This window comes from Homarus americanus, unplaced genomic scaffold, assembly GCF_018991925.1.
Source record: "Homarus americanus isolate GMGI-L3 unplaced genomic scaffold, GMGI_Hamer_2.0 scaffold50924, whole genome shotgun sequence".
NCBI classification, from domain to species: Eukaryota; Metazoa; Arthropoda; class Malacostraca; order Decapoda; family Nephropidae; genus Homarus; species Homarus americanus.
The window spans coordinates 1,217,378-1,240,441 of record NW_024718094.1 but is presented as its reverse complement, the minus strand read 5'-3'; the positions used below and the strand labels follow the sequence as shown (position 1 = coordinate 1,240,441).

At 42.7% G+C, this 23,064-nt stretch overlaps 1 protein-coding gene across 1 annotated transcript in view; it reads left to right on the top strand.

Annotated features, from left to right (window-relative positions):
- LOC121859173 overlaps nucleotides 1–2,913 on the top strand; it is a 27,738-nt gene extending 24,825 nt beyond the window's left edge. Inside the window, exons 2-3 of the mRNA XM_042355922.1 lie at nucleotides 702–976; nucleotides 1,620–2,913. Of these exons, the coding sequence (XP_042211856.1) occupies nucleotides 702–976; nucleotides 1,620–1,833 (489 nt within the window). The 3' untranslated portion in view covers nucleotides 1,834–2,913. The remainder of the gene's footprint in view (nucleotides 1–701; nucleotides 977–1,619) is intronic.
- Nucleotides 2,914–23,064: the final 20,151 nt, after the last annotated feature.

Sequence of the window (23,064 nt, the reverse complement as noted above, 5' to 3'; positions counted from 1 at the left end):
GTAAATACAACAGGTAACAGGTAAATACAACAAAAAGGTAAACAAGAAGACCCCCATACAGGAGGCCACGGGAGAAACTCGTGGAAAGCGGCCACAACTCTTGAGCAGAGACTTGAAGGTTGACAAGTTCCAGGACTCATGGAACCTGGAAACCTAGGCGGCCCTGGACGCCACATGAAGGAGAAATAGCCGCCGACGTGTCTTGTACCATGTGTCAGCCGACCCACCCTGTCGACGAGACCCGACACCCCAGACGTGGCTATTGTTATACCCCTGACTAGGAAGGCTCTGGGGTGACATACTCACAGTGCTATCGTACATTTGTCTGTGTGGTGACTGTTTTTATGGCTACAAGTTGTGTTCAATTGATGTTTCCCACTTGAACGCCGAACATTTTTTTAATACAGTTGGTGAACTCATTGATTTTGATCTTAATCTGTGGATCAAATTTCCATTGATAGTTCTAATTTATGTTGACATTTGACTCTCATTGATGGGTCTTACCTGGGGATGGCCGAGCTGTGTGACAGAGAGAGACTGGATAATGTGTCAACCTCGTGTGTGTGACTAGAAGTTATGTCAACAAGGATTTTAATAAAGGGATTTATATGAATATCTTTAAACTTGTGAAATTCCAGGTGTAAATGTGGTGCTGTGTGTGTGTGTATAAGAGCACTCATTACTTACTGTTTGGTCAGCAGCAGGAGGGCGTGCTGGAGGTCGTCCGTGAGGCCCTCTGCCACCCACCTACCACTCCTCTTAAGGACCACCTAGGGACCAAGACTCACTCCAGGACCCAAACCGAACAAGAAGACTCACCGGAAACTGCACGGGATACAAAGACCAAAGAACAGACCGGAGATGGTGTGGCAAGAGAGGCCATGGTAGCAGGGAGCGTGGAGCACCTGTACCTCCACAACCTCCTCTGCAGGATGGAGGCCAAACCTTTCAGTGTCGAAATCTTTGGAACCTCCAGGTCAGTCTCGTTCTCCTGTGTCTTCTTCCTTTAACTCTCCCCAAAGGTCAGAGGTCAACTTCTCGAAACCATGTCGGCCACGGTTGTCTGTCGTCACCTTGATGTGCGTCTCTCAGCCACATCCCTCCTGTATACCTTCTTCTTCATCACCTCCTCCCTGATATGCTCACCTCAGGCTCTGTTCACCTCCGTACTGATGACAAATTAGATTATGCTACTGATTTAGAATGTTGAAGTCAATCTTGGATCTCTATTTTTTTCCTAAATGAAGATCAGTTTTTCCATGTTGCAACCACTCTAGGCGGACTCACTGGAAACTCTTGCCTCAGTTATGCTGTAGACGTGTAAAGGAAACTAACGTCAACCCTACTAACATTTTATCCCCCTGATTCGATCACTTTGTTCTTACCTTCAGTTTTGTTAAACTTTATTATTAAATTATTTTAGTTGTAGTATTTATTTGGTATTATTAGTATTATTAATATATATTTCACTAATGTTAGTATTATTTTAGTTCAGGTAATATTACTGATTTTAATATTGTTCGAATTATTAACCTAATTTAGTATTATTGTAATATTTTTGCTTTCGTTGTAATACATCACACTATGGACGTCACGCTAGACATCCTATACACACTCAGGTTGTGCGGTCGTACCTTCGTGACGCTCATGGGGTTGGTGGCGACCTACCTGTTGATGCTCCTACAGCTGCGACCTTACCTGGATAGCCCCCAGCCAAGAAGTTCTCAGAATAATTCCGACGACGACAGTGACTTGTTTAAGTGTTTCAGTGCCATGAAATTTTCTGTCAGGAGTGATCTGTACACTTTTTGGTCTAATGTGTCGAGTAAATAGCTAAGGTGCAGGTTGTTGTGACTGTAGTGACCTGCAGGTTGTCACTGTATCTAACTGCAGGCCATCAATATCCCTTTATTTGTAGGCCACTTATATCTCCGACGAACAGGTCATCTCCATCTCAATCTGTAAATCAAGATTGCGTTGTCGTGCGAGGTGGTAGGTTGGGCGTGAAGATGGGGCGTTGAGTCGTGTGTTACTGGTGGGATAAAATTCGTCTCTACCTCCAATAGCAGGTCTTAGAAACCTTTAAAACGAGTCTGTTGATAACTCCTTGTCTCTGTGCGCTCCAACTGACAGCCGTCGACAGCTATCTCCAGCGGTAAGTCTGTCGATAGTTACTGTATCGTCAACTACGGGTCTACCACAACTGACTACAACTTGAGGCCGTCCACTGCTACCCCCAACCTCACACTGTCTAGATCTGTCACCAACGGAAGGCCATCGATTGTAATCTCCAGCCGCAAGTCACCACTATCACTACCTGTGTGTCACCACTGTTTACCTGTAGGTCACCACTATCACTACCTGAGGTCACCACTATCACTACCTGAGGTCACCACTATCACTACCTGTATGTCACCACTATCACTACCTGTAGGTCACCACTATCACTACCTGAGGTCACCTCTATCACTACCTGTATGTCACCACTATCACTACCTGTAGGTCACCACTGTCACTACCTGAGGTCACCACTATCACTAGCTTTAGGTTGCTCCTACGGCAGGTCTTTGATATACTGCAGGCTGCCACTATTTACAGGTCGGCCGTAAAATTTAATCCTGCCGTTGTCACCAAGGTTAGGGTGTGTCTATACAAATACCTCATATAATATATAACTCTTAACTCTAGTCTATTGCTTTAGGATGCATTTTCAACACTCTTAAGTTATTGATTTATTTACTGTAAGTAGACAACTCATTTGTAACCAGTGTCAATAAGTGTTTTTCGTGGGTACAGTTCTCGCCTCCTGTCCTAAGGGTTGCTGATTCGCGCCCGGGGCACCTTCAGTCCACACAGCTGTAAATGGCTACCAAACCTTACACATTTAATAAAATTTCAATTCTAATATGAATACTGTCGAGTAATATTTTCCTGATAAAAAAATAAACTTAATGGTAACGAAATTCAAGGAAAAGGTCAACAAGAGCACATTATTATTCCCTACTTTTATCCGATTACTTTAGGTAAGTCTGTCAGGTACTTATACTCAAGAGGTACACCATAACAAAGGTAATACCTAAACAAATCACTTTATGTAATAATTAGAATAATTTTCAAGGATTTTCTAGTATAAGTGAAGAGACGTTTTCACCATTTAAGTATAAGTAGATCAAGTTTGTGAGGTTCTCTGTAAGCCTTAAATAATAAGTCACTTATAAAAGTATAAAGTAGTATGACGTTTTTATTTGAGACCGGATTTCAGACCACTGATTTTGGTTTTCAAGCATTGGTTCAGAATATTTGAAACAGTGGTTCATAAAGTTTCAAACACTGGTTTGTAACCAGGGAGCATTGTTTAACCCAGTGAGGACGATGGTTTAACCTTTTGAGTATTATGGTTTAATCCTTTTGAGAATGATGGCGTAACCCTTTGATGACGATGGTTTAACACCTTTGAGAATGATAGTGTAACCCTTTGATGACAATGGTTTAACCCTTTAATGACATTGGTTTAAGCTTTTGATGACGATGGTTTAACCCTCCGGGACTCAAAGGGTTAAGACAATGCCTGGACCTTGATGGCTGTGCTGGCGGCAAGTTTTACACACAGCACCAGTAGTCAAGGCGAGTTCAGGCTACACCATTACTAAATTTATTGACTAAAATCTTGGGGTATTAACATAGGCGCAGGTGTGCTGACCAGACGGCTCAAGGTCATCAGATTTCCAAAGGTGGGTGAAATCTGTTGGGCGCAGGTGTATCTCTCCAGGTATCCGTGTTGACACATATTCATTGCACCTGTACTCGTATGCTAAAATTTCGACACTTTAGAAACCGTTGTAGACGTGTTAATCGATGGTAACTATGTTGTTGTGTTCAAAACATCTGGATTAGATACGTGGCTTTTAACTTGATTGAGAACCAGAAATGATGGGATGATATTTGTCGTGAAAAATAAACACGAGTATTAACTTCCCACTATACACACACACACACACATACACACATACACACACACACACACACACACACACACACACACACACACACACACAAACACGAACACACAATAAACAATAAAACAGCAACATTGTACAAGCGTAGAATTACAAGAGCGGGTAAGTCTGCCTGGCGACCTGGGATTTCCTCTTATATAAAAAAGTCCACATCACGCCGTTGTCTTCATCCTATCCTGGTGCTTCATCACTTGTGTCTCCAGGAAATGGGTTTTTTCTCTTCATAAAACTCTAATGTATATAACGAAAATATATATTAAGTTTTATATTATGAGTTACCTGATAATATATTCCTAAGATAGCCATTTTCTGCAAGTTGATTATTGAGCCCCTTGATGTATGTGTTTACTGAGCCCCTTGATGTATGTGTTTACTGAGCCCCTTGATGTATGTGTTTACTGAGCCCCTTGATGTATGTGTTTATTGAGACCCTTGATGTATGTGTTTACTGAGCCCCTTGATGTATGTGTTTATTGAGCCTCTTGATGTATGTGTTTACTGAGCCCCTTGATGTATGTGTTTACTGAGCCCCTTGATGTATGTGTTTACTGAGCCCCTTGATGTATGTGTTTACTGAGCCCCTTGATGTATGTGTTTACTGAGACCCTTGATGTATGTGTTTACTGAGCCTTGATGTATGTGTTTACTGAGCCTTGAGGTTTGTGTTTACTGAGCCCCTTGAGGTTTGTGTTTATTGAGACCCTTGATGTATGTGTTTACTGGGCCTTGATGTATGTGTTTACTGAGCCCTTGATGTATGTTTTACTGAGCCCTTGATGTATGTGTTTATTGGGGCCTTGATGTATGTGTTTGTGAGACCCTTGATGTATGTGTTTACTGAGCCCTTGATGTATGTGTTTACTGAGCCTTGAGGTTTTGTGTTTACTGGAAGGCCCCTTGAGGGGTTTGTTTTATTGAGACCCTTGATGTATGTGTTTATTGAGACCCTTGATGTATGTGTTTACTGAGCCCCTTGATGTATGTGTTTATTGAGACCCTTGATGTATGTGTTTACTGAGCCTCTTGATGTATGTGTTTACTGAGCCCCTTGATGTATGTGTTTACTGAGCCCCTTGATGTATGTGTTTACTGAGCCCCTTGATGTATGTGTTTACTGAGCCCCTTGATGTATGTGTTTACTGAGCCCCTTGATGTATGTGTTTACTGAGCCCCTTGAGGTTTGTGTTCAGAAATTGTCATCAGAACTGAGTTGCGTCGGGTAGCTTTATGAATACTATACCTGACTGATTGACTGATCGGGCCACGCTCAGCTGATGATCGATTCCTAGTCACTTTTGTATTTAGTTAATGGTAGTGAGAGGCCGGTGGTAGTGTTTCTCTCTACAGTACCTCCACACTATGACCTCTCTCACTACCTCCTCTTCGTCCCCACCACCTCCTCCCTCCTTCTCCCTCACCACCTCCGCCTGACCTGACTGACGGACGGATAGAATTAAAGTGGTGTGAGGTGTTACCTGCTGGCCTCCGTTTGAAAGACAAACAATGATGGAACTATTATGTCTGTGTTTTTTGATAAATTTGCTTACTAGTTTAATGCGTCAGTCAGCTCCATGAATACCAGTCCTGACTCCCACCCTGACTGACTGATTGACACTCCCTGAGAGAGCCCTGACCAGCCCTATCTGAAACACTTATGTCTAGCCCTTATTCATTAGTTTTTCATTAATATTCTTGAATTTGTAGATGATGCCTCCGAAGTGTGTGTGTCTATTTACACCTTCTGTGAGGGATTCCCCGCTGAGTATAACAGTACTTAAGACATGAGTGTTGCAGGAGTGAGTGAGCTGCAACACAGCTGCTCGAGCACTGGGGAATACCATTTTCCTGTCGTGATAACCAACCAGCATCTTCAACACACTGCAGACTGACTGACTGACTAACTGGCTGACTAACTGACTGACTAACTGGTGCTGGGGTGTAGCTGCTCAGTCTCAGGATTTGATTTTGTCTGAAGATGCTTGAGCTTACAAGTTGAGTAATGTATTGTGTGGTGGAGAGAGAGAGAGAGAGAAAAGAACAAATACACCAAGTCACACACACACACAGTATATATAAGACAATCTGGGAGTCATATTGAGACAGTTTCTGCTTGGTTTTCACTAATCGCTTTTCGGGTGTCAGGTATAGCTGCCTTCTGTACTTGTTGATGAAGACGCATTACCCGGCGTGGTAACAGTGAGTGAAAAGAATCCTGCCGTCGCTCCATGTTAGGCGTGGAGTTATGCTGATGAAGGTGCCACTATATTTAGACGTGGACACAACACCAACTATGACAGCCCTTAACCTATACTTCTACAGGTAATTCAAACCACCCAGGTGATGCAGACCCGGCCCGCGAACCGGTACCATGCCTGACGGGGTAAATATCTTATAAATGGCGTTGTTGATGTAAATTAATGTAGTCACCGCTGGAAACTGTGCCGTGTCATCATCTCCTTATGCCCAGAAAAGTCTCGTCGATTTCTTTAAGTCCTTAAAAACACTATTACCATGACAACACTTGGGTCAGTTTTCAAGGCGATTTGCTCCAGAAGTTTAGCATGTGGACCGTGTCTCACCTTGATGAAACCTTCTAAATGTGGTGTAAACCGGCAAAGCTGTTCTTTAGTTATATTGAGAACAACAGACAGACAAGACAAGACCAACAACAGTACCCGCCGTGCAATAAGCAAGCCGGGTAATAAAGCCTGGTATACTTGTATAACCACAACGCGACTAAGATTATGGTCTAGGTCAACCTCAACTTAATTTGGGTAGGTCAAGAGTAATTGTAATTGCTGTGGGTAATTTTTTCTTGCTATATAATGAACGTAAACACAGTCTCTTGAATCTGCTTATAATCAGTTGTTGACGCATCGAAGACGGTGTTTCCTTCCCACTTATGCCTCAGTAACCCAAACATCGCTACAGTGATCTTTGGGTTTAAGGAACTGGTAGGGTAGGAAACATTGCTGTTCTTTTACCCCATATATTGTACAGTCACAAACCCATGTCCTCTGAGACCAGCCTGTTTCCCCGAGCAGCTTGTCTATACCCGTGGTTGGCGCTGTAAAGCAAAATATTAAGTACACAGGAGAAACTTTACCTCTCTTATGGCAGATAATGAATAAACATCACAAAACTCGCCAACAGATTACTGAACTAAAGTGAAGAATATGGGTTGAGAATTTATGCTGTGAATGTAACTGTAATGAATGCTTTTTTTTATAAACTTAGAAAATAGATCGTAATACAGGTCTAGAAAAAGTGGTTGTCACAGTCTTTAATAATGATGCAGAACTGTAAGAAATGAAATCCACAGTACTGTGAATTTGAGAACTCCCATGACACCTTGCTATTGGTTAGGCTCACAGCTGATGAATGGCTAGCCTGTGATACCAGACAGAATACAATAGCGGCAGGGCTATGACTCAGGACACTGTTATAATGCAGGATGTGATAATGACATGTAAAGTGTGGTTAACTTTCACCATAGTACAAGGGTGTAGTGGTTACAGCAGTGCCTCATCTACTTAAAGTAATAGATTTATAACCTATGATAGTGTAAGGATATAAGCTTCAGGATATCTCGTAGCATTAGATTATATGGCACCCAGGTACAGTACAGTACAGAAGAATTAGTATTATCAAGGCTCTTACAGAAACACCTGGATGTAACAGTTGGAGGAGTATCAAAGACCATGTATAAAAATTGAAGGATATAATTTATGATGCTATAAAATTGTAAAAACGTGGTGTCGGAGGCAATTTATACGACAAAACCAGGACGCTTATGTTATACTGTATATACTGACAGGTGACAAAGTTACAGCTGCATATAACATGTGTTACTGTACCGAATTATGGCGTGTAGTCAGTCTAGTGGAGACCTCTTGTTCCACACGATAGATGTAAGATATGGGTGTGATATTTTAGTAATTAAGGGTGGGAGCTTATATCAGACTTTGGTGTTTCAGTGGATACAAGCGTTGTGTAAGTTAGAGTGGAAGGTGAGATTATGCTGTGTAAAAGTACACCTAATTTATTCCGCCTTTGGAATAAATTTGGTTATGGTAGTAAGGTGGGAAGGGTTTACGAAGATGGAGGAGGTAAGATTTTGACAGTACCGTATTTTTTTAAGTGAAAACAGAGGTAAACTATGCTGTGACATGGCAATTGATAAAAGGTGACTTAATCTGGGATATGATGTAACTGAATATTATGCCGGGAAATGGGGTTATTATACGATTACAGTACTGTTGGCTTATGAAAGAGGAATTACAACTTTGTTTATTATTATTGTGAATTGTAACTCAGTTAATACGTATAGTAAAGCTGTTTTATAATGAACGACGAATGAAATCTTCAATACAGGACAAAATGGACCTGCTCATGGCAGTCAAGTGGAAATACGTTTGGTGAATCGTTGACGCAGGTCATGACGTACCTGGACTAGCTCATTATCCTTTGTAGTGAAGTATATTGTGTGATGTTCAGATCAATAGGTTTTTAATAGATATCGGTGAAGTAGTTAAACAGATCTTAACATTGTTTATATAACTAAGTCAGTTAATTTTAGGTTGTTTGTGCGACATATAATCTGACGAAGCTACCTTGGTGGCCTACCTGATATGAACCAAAGCGTTACTTGACATTTTTATATTTTTTTGGTTAACCACTTTCTAGAAACAAGTGAGTTTGTAGTTAATCACAAATTCCAAGTTTCATAGTTGAATTTTTCATTTTTGCAAATCAGGAGCAGTAAAACCTCTCATAAGGTGTTATTATGTTAAAATATTTTCATGTAAATCAGCTGCTCCATAAATGTTTGGGGTGAGGAGGGGTGATGTGGCTCTGCAGCAAGCAACTGTAGGTTTGGGTGGTGTAGTTTATATATGTATAATTTGACGCTTTACCGTCAATTTTCATTATTTGGATGGGTAGTTATGCTTCTGTCGTTAGCCCCCAAACCCCTACCACCTGTCCATTTGACAGCATCCTTTATACACCATCGTGAAAGTTCTGAGCATTCTGGTGTGTGTAGTTTGATTACACTCCAAGTTTAACTGTAACATGGTTCTCAACAGGGGAATATAAGGCCTGACACTTCCATTATGAGTTACTGACGTGTTCCTGATAAGTGTAGTTGCTGTTTGTTTGAGCTGCTTCTCCTGCCAAGGTTATCAAGCACAGTTCACAAATCCTTTGTTTCCGAGAAAGAAAACGGGTACAGTATTAATTAAAATTTAGTTCTTTCAACGTAAGTTTTAAGTGAATTGGTTTTGCCAGGAGTGTTTGGGCAATTCTCGATTAATGGGGTTCATTTATTTGGATGATTAAACATAGATAGATCACCTGGCCTTCATTTCTTTCGTCGACATTTTAGAATTAAACTTCGAATATCAAATACAGCATAATGTTTTTACGCACTTTAACAACTAGGTTTGTACCCACGTCGAGAGTAATTGCAGATTTATAAAATAATTACATATTTTTTTAGCTATCAGTGTTTAAAGCAGCAAATTTGACCGAGTATATTTGCACGTTGTTCTATCAATCTGTATCCCAGTCTTCGTGCATATTAAATCCCAGTGTCCAGCTAATATGGAAGTGATTAGTATAGTTGGTTATAACGTCCAACATTATGGTGTCATTTCTAGTAGATGTAACAATGATCAAATTATCACTTCGTTTACAAACTTTTTAATGTTGACTTAGTGAACTTGTGTAGGCCTACAGTATGTACAGTTTAAATGTGGTTTCGTATCGGAGTACATTCTCCACAATATTGTATTTATTTGTGTATTTTTATTTTGATCCATTTCATGTATTTGACGTGATACTATACTTGGTGTTTGTTGATGTGACTATGGCCACTTGAAGATTATTATTATTATAACAATTTTTTTTTTTTTTTTTTTACTACTACTACTACTACTACTACTACTACTACTACTACTACTACTACTACGTGGCCTCCAGCCTCCCCCAATAGCCACACCTTCGCCACCATTTATTTACCTTAATATTAAATATCCTAATACATAAGCAACTATCCTATCTGTGTTAAATTAGTTGAGCCGCAGATCGATGCGGCATTCGGTGACTGTAGCCTCATAGTCGATATCTGCAGCAGTTGACGGAGTAGGGGCAGAAGCTCTCGTTCCCCTGAGGCAGAGCAAAGCCGACCGAAGGAGAGAGAAGGACAGTCGACATCTCATCCAGGCTGTGACATAACTTCTGGGCTGCTGCTTCTGTTCGGAGATCAGCTCCGCGAGTCTGGCGTAGAAACATCTTGCGCTTGGGCCCATCCCACCAGAGGTTGTGAACACTAGCGGAGTGAAGCTGCCTTGATCGACATTTTGAATTCTCTCCCCATATGCCCTTCTCTTGTCGTTCTCGTTCCTCCTATGTGCAGCATCGAGAGCTAGGTTACGGTGACAAACGGCCATGGGATCAAAAATCCTGATGTCGAAGAAGGCTCGCTGTCCCCGCGTCCAGAATCCTCGAGCACTGACGTCCACACGGGCTTCGTTAGATGTGTTTGAAGTCCTGTGTTGGAGGATCTCGCCATCCAGTGGAAGGAGGGTCGGTTCTACCATGACGTCCCGGCAGGTTTCCTTCAACATATTTGCTGTGAGATCCCTTACCTCGTCATGCCTCATGCATATGAAGCCCCCCTTCTTGCAAACCATGGCGTGATCGCCATCATAGGAATAGCCACACACGCATTGGGAGGGCAAACCATCTACTGGCCAACCGTACCTTAGAGCAATGGCATCTGTAAATTCTTGTTTGTTAAGGCTGAAACCATTTGCCCTTATCGGTAACGTAGTTAACCAGTTCGAGGCGCCCACCTCCTGCGCTATAGCTACTTTTTTGTCAAATTTTCTGGAACCTGCAGCAATAGTTGCTGCAATCATCTGATCTTATTTTGGCAGTGCTGCCGATCTGTTTGCAAAATAGGACTACTACTACTACTACTACCACCACTATTTATTATATGTGTTTCCTTATATATCAGTGTGTCAGGGATGTGTATTGTCCACCGTATCATGCCGCAAGACTTCTTGTTTGTACCCAGAGCGTACCAAACACGTGCCATTTCCAAGCGCTGGCAGGCATTATATTCGTACCAATATATGCCGTGAGAGATCCCGGAATATGCATCACGTCCGCTGAGGGAGCACCGTAATGTGGAACTTGATTGTAACAAATTACGCTCTATGAACCTTCCAAAACATATCTTTGAGTTTACCCTATCAGTGTGGGGGGAATGACAGTCGTAATGAGAACGCTCAGGATATGGAAATGCGCATAGTGACCTCTCAAACGTATGTACGTATTGTAGCCGCACCAAAACTCTCATTGATAGCTCACCAAGATGCACTTTTTTTTTTCTAAACGAGCGAAAATGTACTCATCGTTACTTACTGCGATTGTACCAAAAAATATGATTATCAATACTGCAGAACCGACATGTGCAGAATTATGAGTAGAAACTAAGCACTGTGATCTTTGGAAAATGCGTCCATCAGGTGTATATTAATCATACTCAGGGCATACGCACCTAGAACGTACCATATTACGTACTTGGAGCGCTCCAGTCAACGCTCACTAACCATTTCGAAATGTGTAACTGCCAGTGCTGCAAAGTGTATAGTAACAGCTGGCCAAAATACAGGGCACTTTATTTAAATCTCACTTTATTACGCTATCATGATCGCCCGATGATGCGCTCTGTGAACACATTAAGCTATGCGATCGTATCGAAAAACGCATTGTATACATAACGCACGCGCGCACTACGCATCCACTCACCCCGCACGTACGTCACTCACTCCACATGCACTCTACTCATCCCACACTCACTCCACTCACTCACGCAATGTTAGATCACCGAAATTGAGTGCATATAGTCGACCAACCAAACTCCAACAGAAAGTGTGTCCTAGATACCTATAGCTGTAGGAGTAGTTAAGATGGCCTGTGGCGTCAGTGTACAGTTTGACCCACATTCAGAGTCACCTCTTGTCAACTCTTCCTCAACTCACGCGTTACATATTACACTGATCCTCGCACCAACACACGCTGTTACGCTAATCCATATAGAGGATCCTTCACGTGCATCTACCCAGGCTAAAGTGATGCGTTAAAGTATCCCTGAGTAATACGCTTGTTAATAGTGTTGGATCTTACGCAATAAAGCAAGGTGCTGTACATGGATCTTACGCAATAAAGCAAGGTGCTGTACTTGGATCTTACGCAATAAAGCAAGGTGCTGTACTTGGATCTTACGCAATAAAGCAAGGTGCTGTACTTGGATCTTACGCAATAAAGCAAGGTGCTGTACTTGGATCTTACGCAATAAAGCAAGGTGCTGTACTTGGATCTTTCGCAATGAAGCAAGGTGCTGTACTTGGATCTTACGCAATGAAGCAAGGTGCTGTACATGGATCTTACGCAGTGAAGCAAGGTGCTGTACTTGGATCTTACGCAATGAAGCAAGGTGCTGTACTTGACACATGTCTGTTCATATAATACATGCTACCTTGGGCATTAAAAACACACTCTTTACGCATTAACGCAGATTGACTCACAATTTAATACTCATCCGCTCGCGTTTACACTCACGCTAACAGTGACTCGGCTTCAACACACACTCACTTATTAACACAACTCATTCGCGCATAACCCACACTTGCTTACCCATTAACCCACGCAACACACTCACGCACTCACACATAAACCCACGTCACTCATGTAAACCCACGTCCCTTAGACACAAAGCCACGGTCACTCACGCACTAGTCCACGTCACTCATTAGCTGACATATTAATATTGTGTCCACTTCTTTGCACTCAGTAGCTAAGTCAATTCCCATGTGCTTGAACACCTTTCACGAAGATTTGAATAACAAAGTGTGCAGCCAGACATATTGCCTCACACTCCTGTCTGTACTCGTGCAGTCACCTTGTATGTTCAGAACTAAACAAACTATATAATTGAAATAATGTGTAAAATTCAATGCCATAATATCCTGACCACTGGGGCTTGTTATACTGACCCTTTGTGACCTCTTCTCTGTAATCCTTTTGCGCTACCGCTCACAGGATGAGTATGGGGTGCACAATAAACTAGCCGCTGTACGTGGCAAATTAAAAAAAATCTATTCATTAACAAGCTCACTAACGGATAAACCCACGTTACTCAACTCATTAACGAGGTCATACTCACTCACTCGTTAGCTGGCACACTCACTCACTCGTTAGCTGGCACACTCACTCACTCGTTAGCTGGCACACTCACCCCATAAATACCCACGTCACTCGAGCACAAGAGACGTACCAAGCGGTCATGGGGGTCATTATTCTGAGCGGGGCATCCCTCACCCTCCTGTGCAGTCATATGTTTATCCCTCCTCGTCATCTCTGTTTCAGCCTCCTTTCATTCTATCTCTCTCTCTCCTTCGCTCCCTTCCCTCCCTCTGGCGTCCATTGAACCCCGGGGTTTATATAAAAAACACGGATTTATCTCAAGAGCATCTCTCTCTCTCTCTTTCTCTCTCACTCTTCTCTCGCTCTGTGCTCCACCCACCGCGGGAATCGAACCCGTGCTGCGAAGGGCAGTCCACCTCAATGTTGCACTCCCAGCTGCAACTCGAGTCTCCCCTAGAATTGGAGGACTTTGGTAACTCGGGAGGTAATGTCTTGTGTTTGGAGCTTGTTTTTGTGTGTTTTGAGTATGTTGAGAGTTTGTTTGATGAGGGGATGGACAGTCGGGTGAGGGGCGGATAGGGTGGAGCAACAGCAGCAGTAACCACTTTGTGTGTCCCATGTGAGAGGGCGACCCGTGAGAGGCGACCCACGTGGACCGACACACGACACTCCTTGACCACTGACCCACTGTTGCCACTCGTTTACTTTTACGTCCTCTTGACGTCTCTATGCACGTCAGGGACTGTCTAAACACCCTGCATAAAGTGTCCAGTAAAGGTAACTAAAAAAATCGTATCTGTTTCCCTTTGGAGAAAAAAAAAATACTTCCCGTGTTTGCCAAACGTTTTGCGAAAAATGTGGTCAAACATTGTACGCAAAATATACTCGGGCGTTCTAGTTTGGCAATAGTTATGTCCTTGCAACAGAACAATGGTGGCAGTGGCAGGTTGTGCGGAATCACAGACAGACAGTACCATCCACCAAGACGCCATAGTGTTCCTTGTCCACTTGCCAGACGGCGTGTCCTCGGCTCAATGGCCTGACGTTCATATTATTATGAACTATATAGCAACATACAATGCTGGCGGGCACCTGGTAAAGACGCCCTCTTCTCCAGAGAAGGTCTGTACTCTTCTTTACCTGAGGACAAGAGGCAGGATGCTGTGTAGTACAAACAGATGGAAGTTATTTGATGATCTTTTGTACAAGTTTACACCATTGTTTAAGATCAAATAGAATAGTGCAGAGGAGCGAATGTGTTACTTATCAAAGACTGACGTTCAGAGACTTTGGCATTCTGGGTATTGATGTATATTGTATGGTTCTCATCCGTCAAGAGTTGCAGGACTCCTTTCGTTTCAAAATTCACAGGTCCAGGGCTGTTGGCTATTACCGCAACAGATTCACTGCTGGTTGACCTTAAGTAAACCTAAAGGTCTGGGGCAAGTGATTGCCAACATTTGGAGGCCCAGGGCTGGTGGCTGCCAACATTTGGAGGCCCAGGGCTACTGGCTCTCCCTCCCTGTTTTATTTAGTTACATTGTTATCTGTCTGTATTATGCCTTACCTTTCCTGTCTCTTACCTTGTACTGTACTCTTGTTTCACCCCTATTATCTCCCTCACATCTCACACTCTCTCCTTTTCTCCTCTGTTCTGTTTCTCTCTTTATTTATTCATCTTAGTTCGCTCTGTGATGTTAAGTGTTCTTGGAGTCTCATTAGTATTGGTGTCCGCTTGTGTCCCCTTAAAAATTAAATCATTAGCGAATAGGGAGGGTTTTTTTCAGTAATTTGATATTTTTTTACTATAATTTGGATTTATAATTTTGTACATTAATTGGAAGGGTTTCACGTTAGCACTTAAGGGTGAACTGATTTTATTTTACTCTGGTTTGTGATTCAGTTTAAGTGTCCTTGAGTGTGTGTGTGTGTGTGTCTGGTTATACTGTATCCACCACTTGTTTAAATTCAACATCCACAATGATACAACACCGCAGGAGACTTGTTGCTCTCTCTCTCTCTCATCTTTTTTTCGTTTTTCTTTTCTTTATTATGCGTTTTTCCTGTTTCTTTTTTCACTCTTTTCTTTTCCCTTATTTCTCTCTCTCACTCTACAGTATGATGGAATGCACTTTTAACTTTTACGTGAAGATCAACAAAGATTATTAACTTATTTTCGACTTCTCCAGATCCTTAGCACCAATTGCTGATAAATCTGGCACAAATATTCATTGTGGTGGGGGGGGAGGGGGTGAGGACTTTGTACGAGCGATAATGTTGTGTAATGAAAGTAAGTCATCGCGGTCTTTGGAGACATGAGTGAGTGACCGGCAGCGTAGGAAAGTGGGACGCCGTACATTTTATGAGGCGGAGAGATGAATAATTTGGTGTATAATTGATCCAAGGGGCTCTTAGTGTGAGTGAGTGGTTTTAAAGTCCATTCTTAACGCTCCAGTTGCATTTAGACTCGAGAATTTATGAGTTGAGTGGCGGCTGTTGGTCGTGTAATACTGTTCGTGGAGGCCCTCATATATTTAATACTGTTTATGTGTTTTGATTGATCCAGTATTGAGTTTGTGTTTGTTTGTTGCGTATCTAATAGCTACCAGGAACAAGTACAGACAATGACCCGGTACACACACACACAGTCAAGGTACCTCGTGCCTCTACCCACAAAGCTCTTGTGTGGCTTACCTGTTTCTCAATTCACACATCTTATTGTACTGCCCCCTGCCTGGTCTTTTCTGACTCTTTACCCACCGTTTCTACTTTTGGGCCGCCGGATAAATGTAGGTGGGGGAGGACATGGAAAAAGTGTCCGTGGTTGCCTGCTTACGTCTAGACATATTGTAAAAGCCTTAAATTAAAAAACTGTATTAAAAGGGAATTTTGATGTAATCTGTATCAATAGGCTTAGTTGTCCCACGAGTAATATTTATCATCATTGTCTTACCATTTTAGTATGAGGAGTTATGGCTAGTTTCCTACTCCGTGCTGGCGAGAGATGAGCTTGGATCATTGCGGTCATCTTGTAATGTTTGGTGAAAGTTAGTCCAAGAGTTTTGTGGGTCACCTGCAGGGCTTTGCGTCGTCTATTTGGATAAAACACACACACACCACACACCACACACACACACACACACACACACACACACACACACCAGACACACACACACACACACCCACATAACTGTAAATTTTCAGCCTTCTGGCTGCCAAGCTCTTTCAATAAACCGTTAATTATTATTATTATTATTATTATTATTACACACACACACTCACAATATAAACTTGATCCTCGTAATGTCAGTCAGGTTATACGACGTCAAGCCTAAAAAAACGGTTGGGGTCGTTGACAAAGAGGTATGCCGGGGCTTAAATCAATTTCCGGCAGATCTGTTGAGTTTATAGGGAATGCTGTTTGCGACATGTTACTAGGCGGATATACCCAGTGAAGTAAATTTGGGTAGTCGGTGTTACAAGTATAGGTACCTAGTGTTTCAAAACGGAGTGTTTTAAACCTATATGCCGGGTATGCTATTAAGCTGGATAACCTGCCCTTTTAAATGGTATCTGATTCTAGCAAGTGGACTACCCATCGCTCGAAGCCGGATACTACGTCCTGTATAATCCAGTGAAGTAAAATTTGGGTAGTCGGTGTTACAAGTATAGGTACCTGGTACCTAGTGGGATAATCCCCTGTTCTGTAGTGGCAAAATATTTGTGGTGTTTCAACCTTACAGTAATAGCCTGTTCGTACTCGGGTAGCCGGCCACACGTCCCCTCTCAGGTATGTACTTATGTGGTGGTCTCAGGAGCCATGTGGTGGCCCTGCCCTGCTGTACCCTCGCCCTGCTGTAACCCCTTCCCCTGCTAACCCCCTTCCCCTGCTAACCCCCTCCCCTTGCTAAACCCCTTCCCCTGCTGTAACCCCCCCTGCTGTCCCCCTTCCCTGCTGTAACCCCTTCCCTGCTGTACCCCTTCTGCTGTAACCCCCCTGCTGTAACCCTTCCCTGCTGTAACCCTTCCCTGTAAGACCCCTGCTGCTGTAACCCCTTCCCCTGTAACCCCTTCCCTGCTGTAACCCCTTCCCTGCTGTAACCCCCTGCTGTAACCCCTCTGCTGTAACCCCCCTGTGTAACCCCTTTCCCCTGTTGTAACCCCCTTCCCCTGCTGTAACCCCCTTCCCTGCTGTAACCCCCTCACCTGCTGTAAACCCCATGTCCCTCCCCTCATGGCCCCCACAACTACTATCATCCACCCCACTGAGTACACAAACCACCACAACTATCATTTCTTGGAGCGCTTCACTTCCGCCACTCCCTTGCAGTTTAGTCCAATACCAAACAAAGTAAAACACCTGTGTATTGCGTATATGTAGAGCACCTGTCGAATTAAGTTTCCTCGTAAAAAAAAAGAGCAAACGGAAGTCAGATCAAGTGGTACTAATGAAGTGGTTTGGCTGAATTCATTTTCTTTTGTTGTGAGAAAAAAAAATTAAACCCTCCTGGACCATGGTAGAAAGAAAGGTGTTATGCAATATCTTCTTCCCGGAGTGTGCTGGGTGGCTGACCAGGATTTTTTTTTTGACTGGCAGCTCCTCGGTAACTTCGTGTTCATGCATCTTGTGCTATTGGTTCAGAGTTCTAGGAGGTTTCGTTATTGACTCACTGAGGTTTCATATTTCTGGTGGCGGATATCAGTTACGAAAACAAGAATATGCCAGGATTTGGTCACCAGTTTTGTCCCCCCCTTTCCCCCTTATTTATGTTGAGTGTCATATGATTTTTTATACTTGCATATCTGGCCTTAAAATCAACAGGCAAGAAATATTCACCGTGATTTTCCACCACAAAATTGTCTCTTGTGTGTTGAAACTGATTCTCGAGGCGGCATTTTCGTTTGGTATTGTCAAAGTTAAGTAGCAAAAGTTATGTGTCCTTGTTGTATTGTATAAGTATGGGCAATATGCACCTTAGTTAAATAAAAAATATATATTCATACTTGTAGAGAGATTTCTTAAGATATTGAGAGAGAGAGAGAGAGAGAATGCTGGTTCTGTAACACTCGCCGTTCATTAAGCTAAACCGGCCTAACATACAGTACAACACTACTTCCTGGCACACGCTGTCCAAAGAGCTTGTGATGAATGAGTCAGAAGGACGCGATCTGCCTGGCACCACGAGCCACCTGACACCCCAGCTGGTAATTTGACACTGCTACCCCCCTTCCCACACCCTCCCTTCCACCCACAACACAGGGCATACAAGGTCGGGACACGGGATTACTTTGTCCACTGCGACCAGTTAGGGGGATTAATGTAATATTAGCAGGGTGGATTAATGTGGTGCAGGGAGGATGAGTGAGAAGTTAGCATGGTGGATTAGTGTGATGTTAGCAGGGTGGATTAATGTGGTGCAGGGAGGATGAGTGAGAAGTTAGCATGGTGGATTAGTGTGATGTTAGCAGGGTGGATTAAGGTGCTGTCAGACCTGATTAATGTGACGTGATGGGATTAATAATGTTAAAGAAGATTAAGGTAATTGTCTAAAAGTATTAAACCATCACCCTTAAAGGGTTAAACCATATCTAAAGAGAGTTAAACCATCATCCTCAAAAGTTTAAATCATCATCCTCAACAGGGTTAATCCATCATCCTCAAAGGGTTAAACCATCATCCTTAAAGGGTTAAATCATCATCTTCAAAGGGTTAAACCATCATCCTGAGGGATAAAGCTAAGGATATACAGAGGCCCAGTTACGAGTAGCTTGGTATGTGTCCTTCAGAGCAGGTGACAGAGACAGGCAAAAAATGTCTCTTGTCACACTACTCATCAGACTCCTATCTGTCACTCCTCCAGTGAGAGAGAGATTTGGTGGGAGAGAAAGACAGAAACGAATGGAAATTGATAAACAGGCGAGAAGCAAAATTAGACAGATTTTTTTCTTGGAGATACGAGACAGGTGATGAAACAGGGAGATAAGAGACAGGTGATAAAACAGGGAGGTACAGGACAGTAAGGTAAACATCAAGGTATTAGGCAATGGAAGATGAAACACGAAATGCCTAAAACAGTAAAAACAAGACGAAGAATACAAGTAAAGAGAAAATAAACAACGAAACAGAAATTGATGATAAATTAACCCAAAATAAGACAAGACGGTGTAGCAGGAAATACGTACGAACAAGTAAACGAAAATATGTGAAACGCACTAAAATAAAAGACAGTAACAAGGCGACAAGAGACATGAGGAAGCAAGGCCGAGGAAGACGATTTTTGGCCACGTTGGTAATAATGGTGACACAAGAATCGGTGAAACGGTGAAGGTAAGGCAGAAATGTAGGTGACAGGTAGAGGTGTGGGTAAAGGAAGAATAAGGAAAGGAAGGGGGAGAGGATGGCATGGAGGTCAGGGGGGGGGGGGTGTAACCTTGCCGGATGGGATCAGATGAAGTCCCCCGGCTTGTCACGTCGGCCACCAACACTACTATTACGTCGAAACCTCGCTAAACTGGCGTTGAAATGCGTCTTCGTCTGCTAGGCCGTCGTTAGGTGGCAGGTCAGGCACAGAAAATGCAACTTGAGATGTCTCGTAGGTGTTGGCAGTGTGTGACCGTGATTGTGATCTTCGCCCATGTTGCAGGAGCAGCTTTTCAACACTGAGGCCACGTTGGAAGCTTTTAGGTTTCTCGGAAAACCCCTCCCTCTATCCTTTACCTCTGGGGGATTCGAGATTACAGATATCCAGAAAAAAAATGCAGTTGCTTCCTTCACCCATGGCCTAGCAGGCACTCATTAAGGAAGAGTTGGTGCGCTAACTTGGCAGCACTGCGGACTACTCAATAACGTAAGTCGGGCGTTGTTTCGCAAACCGGCCGACAAACTACGCAAACAACCTCATAAGAACGTCAGCCACTGCGCAGCTCCTTTCTCGCGCGCTCTTGACAACCTCCAGTTTATTTTCCAGATTTTCTTTGACTTTGTAACGACCGTATATCGTGCCCAGGGTTTTCTTGGTAACTATTGTACGTTATGCTGAAAATGTTCGTTCTGTAATATTTACCGTAGATTGTGGGAAGATTTGCTAACCTGTTGTTGCATTGTGGCTTTTGTAACTGTACATTGTGGGGGTGTCGAGGCCTTCTTTTTAACCTGTGTGCGTAGTGGCAAAGGTTGTCCTAGCTTTTGTATCCACTGTATGTTGTAGCTAAGGGTTTCCCAACTACGGTGCCGGACAGACCCTAAAATGTTAGCTTGTATCAGTCAGTTGACCTTCATGACCCAAACTTGGATTTGTTTGGTCCAGCACAGAATGACAGTCGGACGTAGACGGCCTGTAGACTGATATTGAGCCCCACTACGAAATGATTTATTGTCAACTGTTCTTAAGTGTTTGTAAGGGTAGATTTTACTCTTATACTGCGTAACCAGACTCAACACTCGGTACATTTTGGTAGCACTAGTCTTGCTATATCCTGTCCATAGTCAGACATTAGTTCGTGTACAATAATCTCATCTATATTATAAACCGCGGTGTCACATCTACAAACTACTCATGTGGAACATGTATTAGTACAGCTACCAGTACTAAACTTACGAGTACGTTACTGTACATCGTAGCTGTAGTGGCTAATAAAATTTACAAAATGAAGATTCATAGAGTTGGACAGTCCGAGGTCTTCCTTGTCAACAACTAGCTCCACGGAATGAAAGAAACTCAATGACATGTACAGTATATTGTTTAACTAAGATCTTACCTGCTGTTTACATGATACATCTTGCAGGTCTGGTCTTCGTGTTTATATAACCCGTGGTGCACTAACCTCGGGGTCAAGCGGTACTATAAGTAGTTTCTTCATTATATTTCCCAGTCTATCAATGTCCCCATTTTCTGATATAGGAAAAATGTCTTGTAATGTTTTTTTTTCTTTCTCAGTCACTATCTCCTTCACCCTCACTCGTTGCTGTCTGCTATGTTAGTCTGTATCACAACTAATGCTGTCGGCCATCCGTCTTCCCCTGTTCATGGTCACACTTGTACCATATTCGCCTCACTACATTTTGGCTCCATTTTTATCTGGAACTATTCATTCAGAGATGTTCCTTGGATAATGGTCGTTCAAAATAATGTGTAGCGTTGGTCTATAGTACTCTATACCATCCAAATTGGCTGATGTTACTGAAGGAAAAAAACTCAATTATTTTCTGTAACTTGTGGAAATGTTCCAAGAAGAATCACTGTTCAGTTCTGCGCGCGACGTCAATTTTTACCATCAACATGGATTTCAAGCCACGATTGCCTGATATGAAGTCTTGCTGAAGTTCCATTAATGCGAATTTTTTAGCGTGTTTACATTAAATTTGTCATCATTTTTTATGGATTCTGTGAATAATAACAGGTACCAAGGATGACGCATCAGCTAAAAGTTGGTCTACACTCTCGAGTTATCCTTTAAATTGAAGTATCAGAAGCTGGTCGGGGTCCATAGCTTGTAATAATTAAGTTATAACTGTATCACAAACCCACAGTTTTATCTGTATTGGGTAGGTAAGTCAATGTACTCGCAGCTGTATGTGTGTTTTGGTAGTGAGGGTAACATTCATCTCTTGAGTGACGGTGGTCCAGGGTTAGTGACGGGGGGTGATCCTACTGCCTATTGTGTGTACACCTGAGTGAAAAAAGGTAACTGCGAGGAAAGGACGCCTATGGCCAACATTCTACACTGCGGTGACTGTCTCTTGCCATTCTTCTGGTGAGGGAAAGGCCGCAGCCGGTCAAGAGGTAACCCAGATCAGGCCAGGCCGCCCCACCTAGGCTGCTCTACATCTCCATCACGTCACCTGCCGCCGCCACACTCCCTGAACCACAATAGATATTAGCATATTTCTCTTGCCGGAGTTCGTGTTTTTTTTGTTTTCTGAGCCCATCTTTTGTGTGTGTGGCGAACCAACCGCTCCCATTTGACCACATTACAGGAGCTTCTAGGTCCTCTTAAGTTTGAGGTCATGGCCAGGTCTTAGTAGCTGTGTGGTCATGGCCAGGCTTTGGCAACTATGTGGTCATGGCCAGGCTTTAGTAAGTTTAAGGTCATGGCCAGGCTCTCGTAAGATTTAGTTCAGGGGCACGGCTTTCGTAAATTTGAGGTCAGGGTCAGGCTCTGGTAATATTTAGGATGGGGTCAGGCTCTGGTAGTTCGAGGTGAAGGGTAAGTTATCGGATTTTTAAAAGTAAGGGAGAGAGAGAGAGGATTCCGCGACTGATGTTTATAAATATTGAGATGTAGCTCCTCCCTTTCACTCCTGATCCAGCAAATACGAACTCCATATTCTGATCTGAGCTCTTCTTGATGCATTGCAATAGGCAGTATTTTGTAGCACTGTATAGTATTCTTGTACAATCAAAAACAAAATTCGTGTCGCGGTTTTGTCCGAAGATTAAATATATCTCGTGAAACATTATGAGAGCCCTACCACAAGGCAAATTATACGACACGACTCTTACCCTTACATAATTACCTGATGTGGTTATTTCTTCAGGTCACCAGGATTAAAAAAAAGGTGTTGTGGTGGTGGGTGATGATCGTTGAGAGTCTGGTGTGTGTGTGTGATGCTCTGGTAGTAGTGGACGTGTTCAGTGTCCGGTATTAAGAGGTACTGTATGTAATTTTCTAGGACTGTATATTGCAGTAAGTGTACAGACCCACATGGAGATAATAAAATCAATACTTTAACATGAGTAAAATTCACAGTGTAGAACTAGAATTTGATAAAGAGGATCAGAAACAACTAAGTGTCTTTAGCTTAAGATACTATAATTTTCAAGTATAC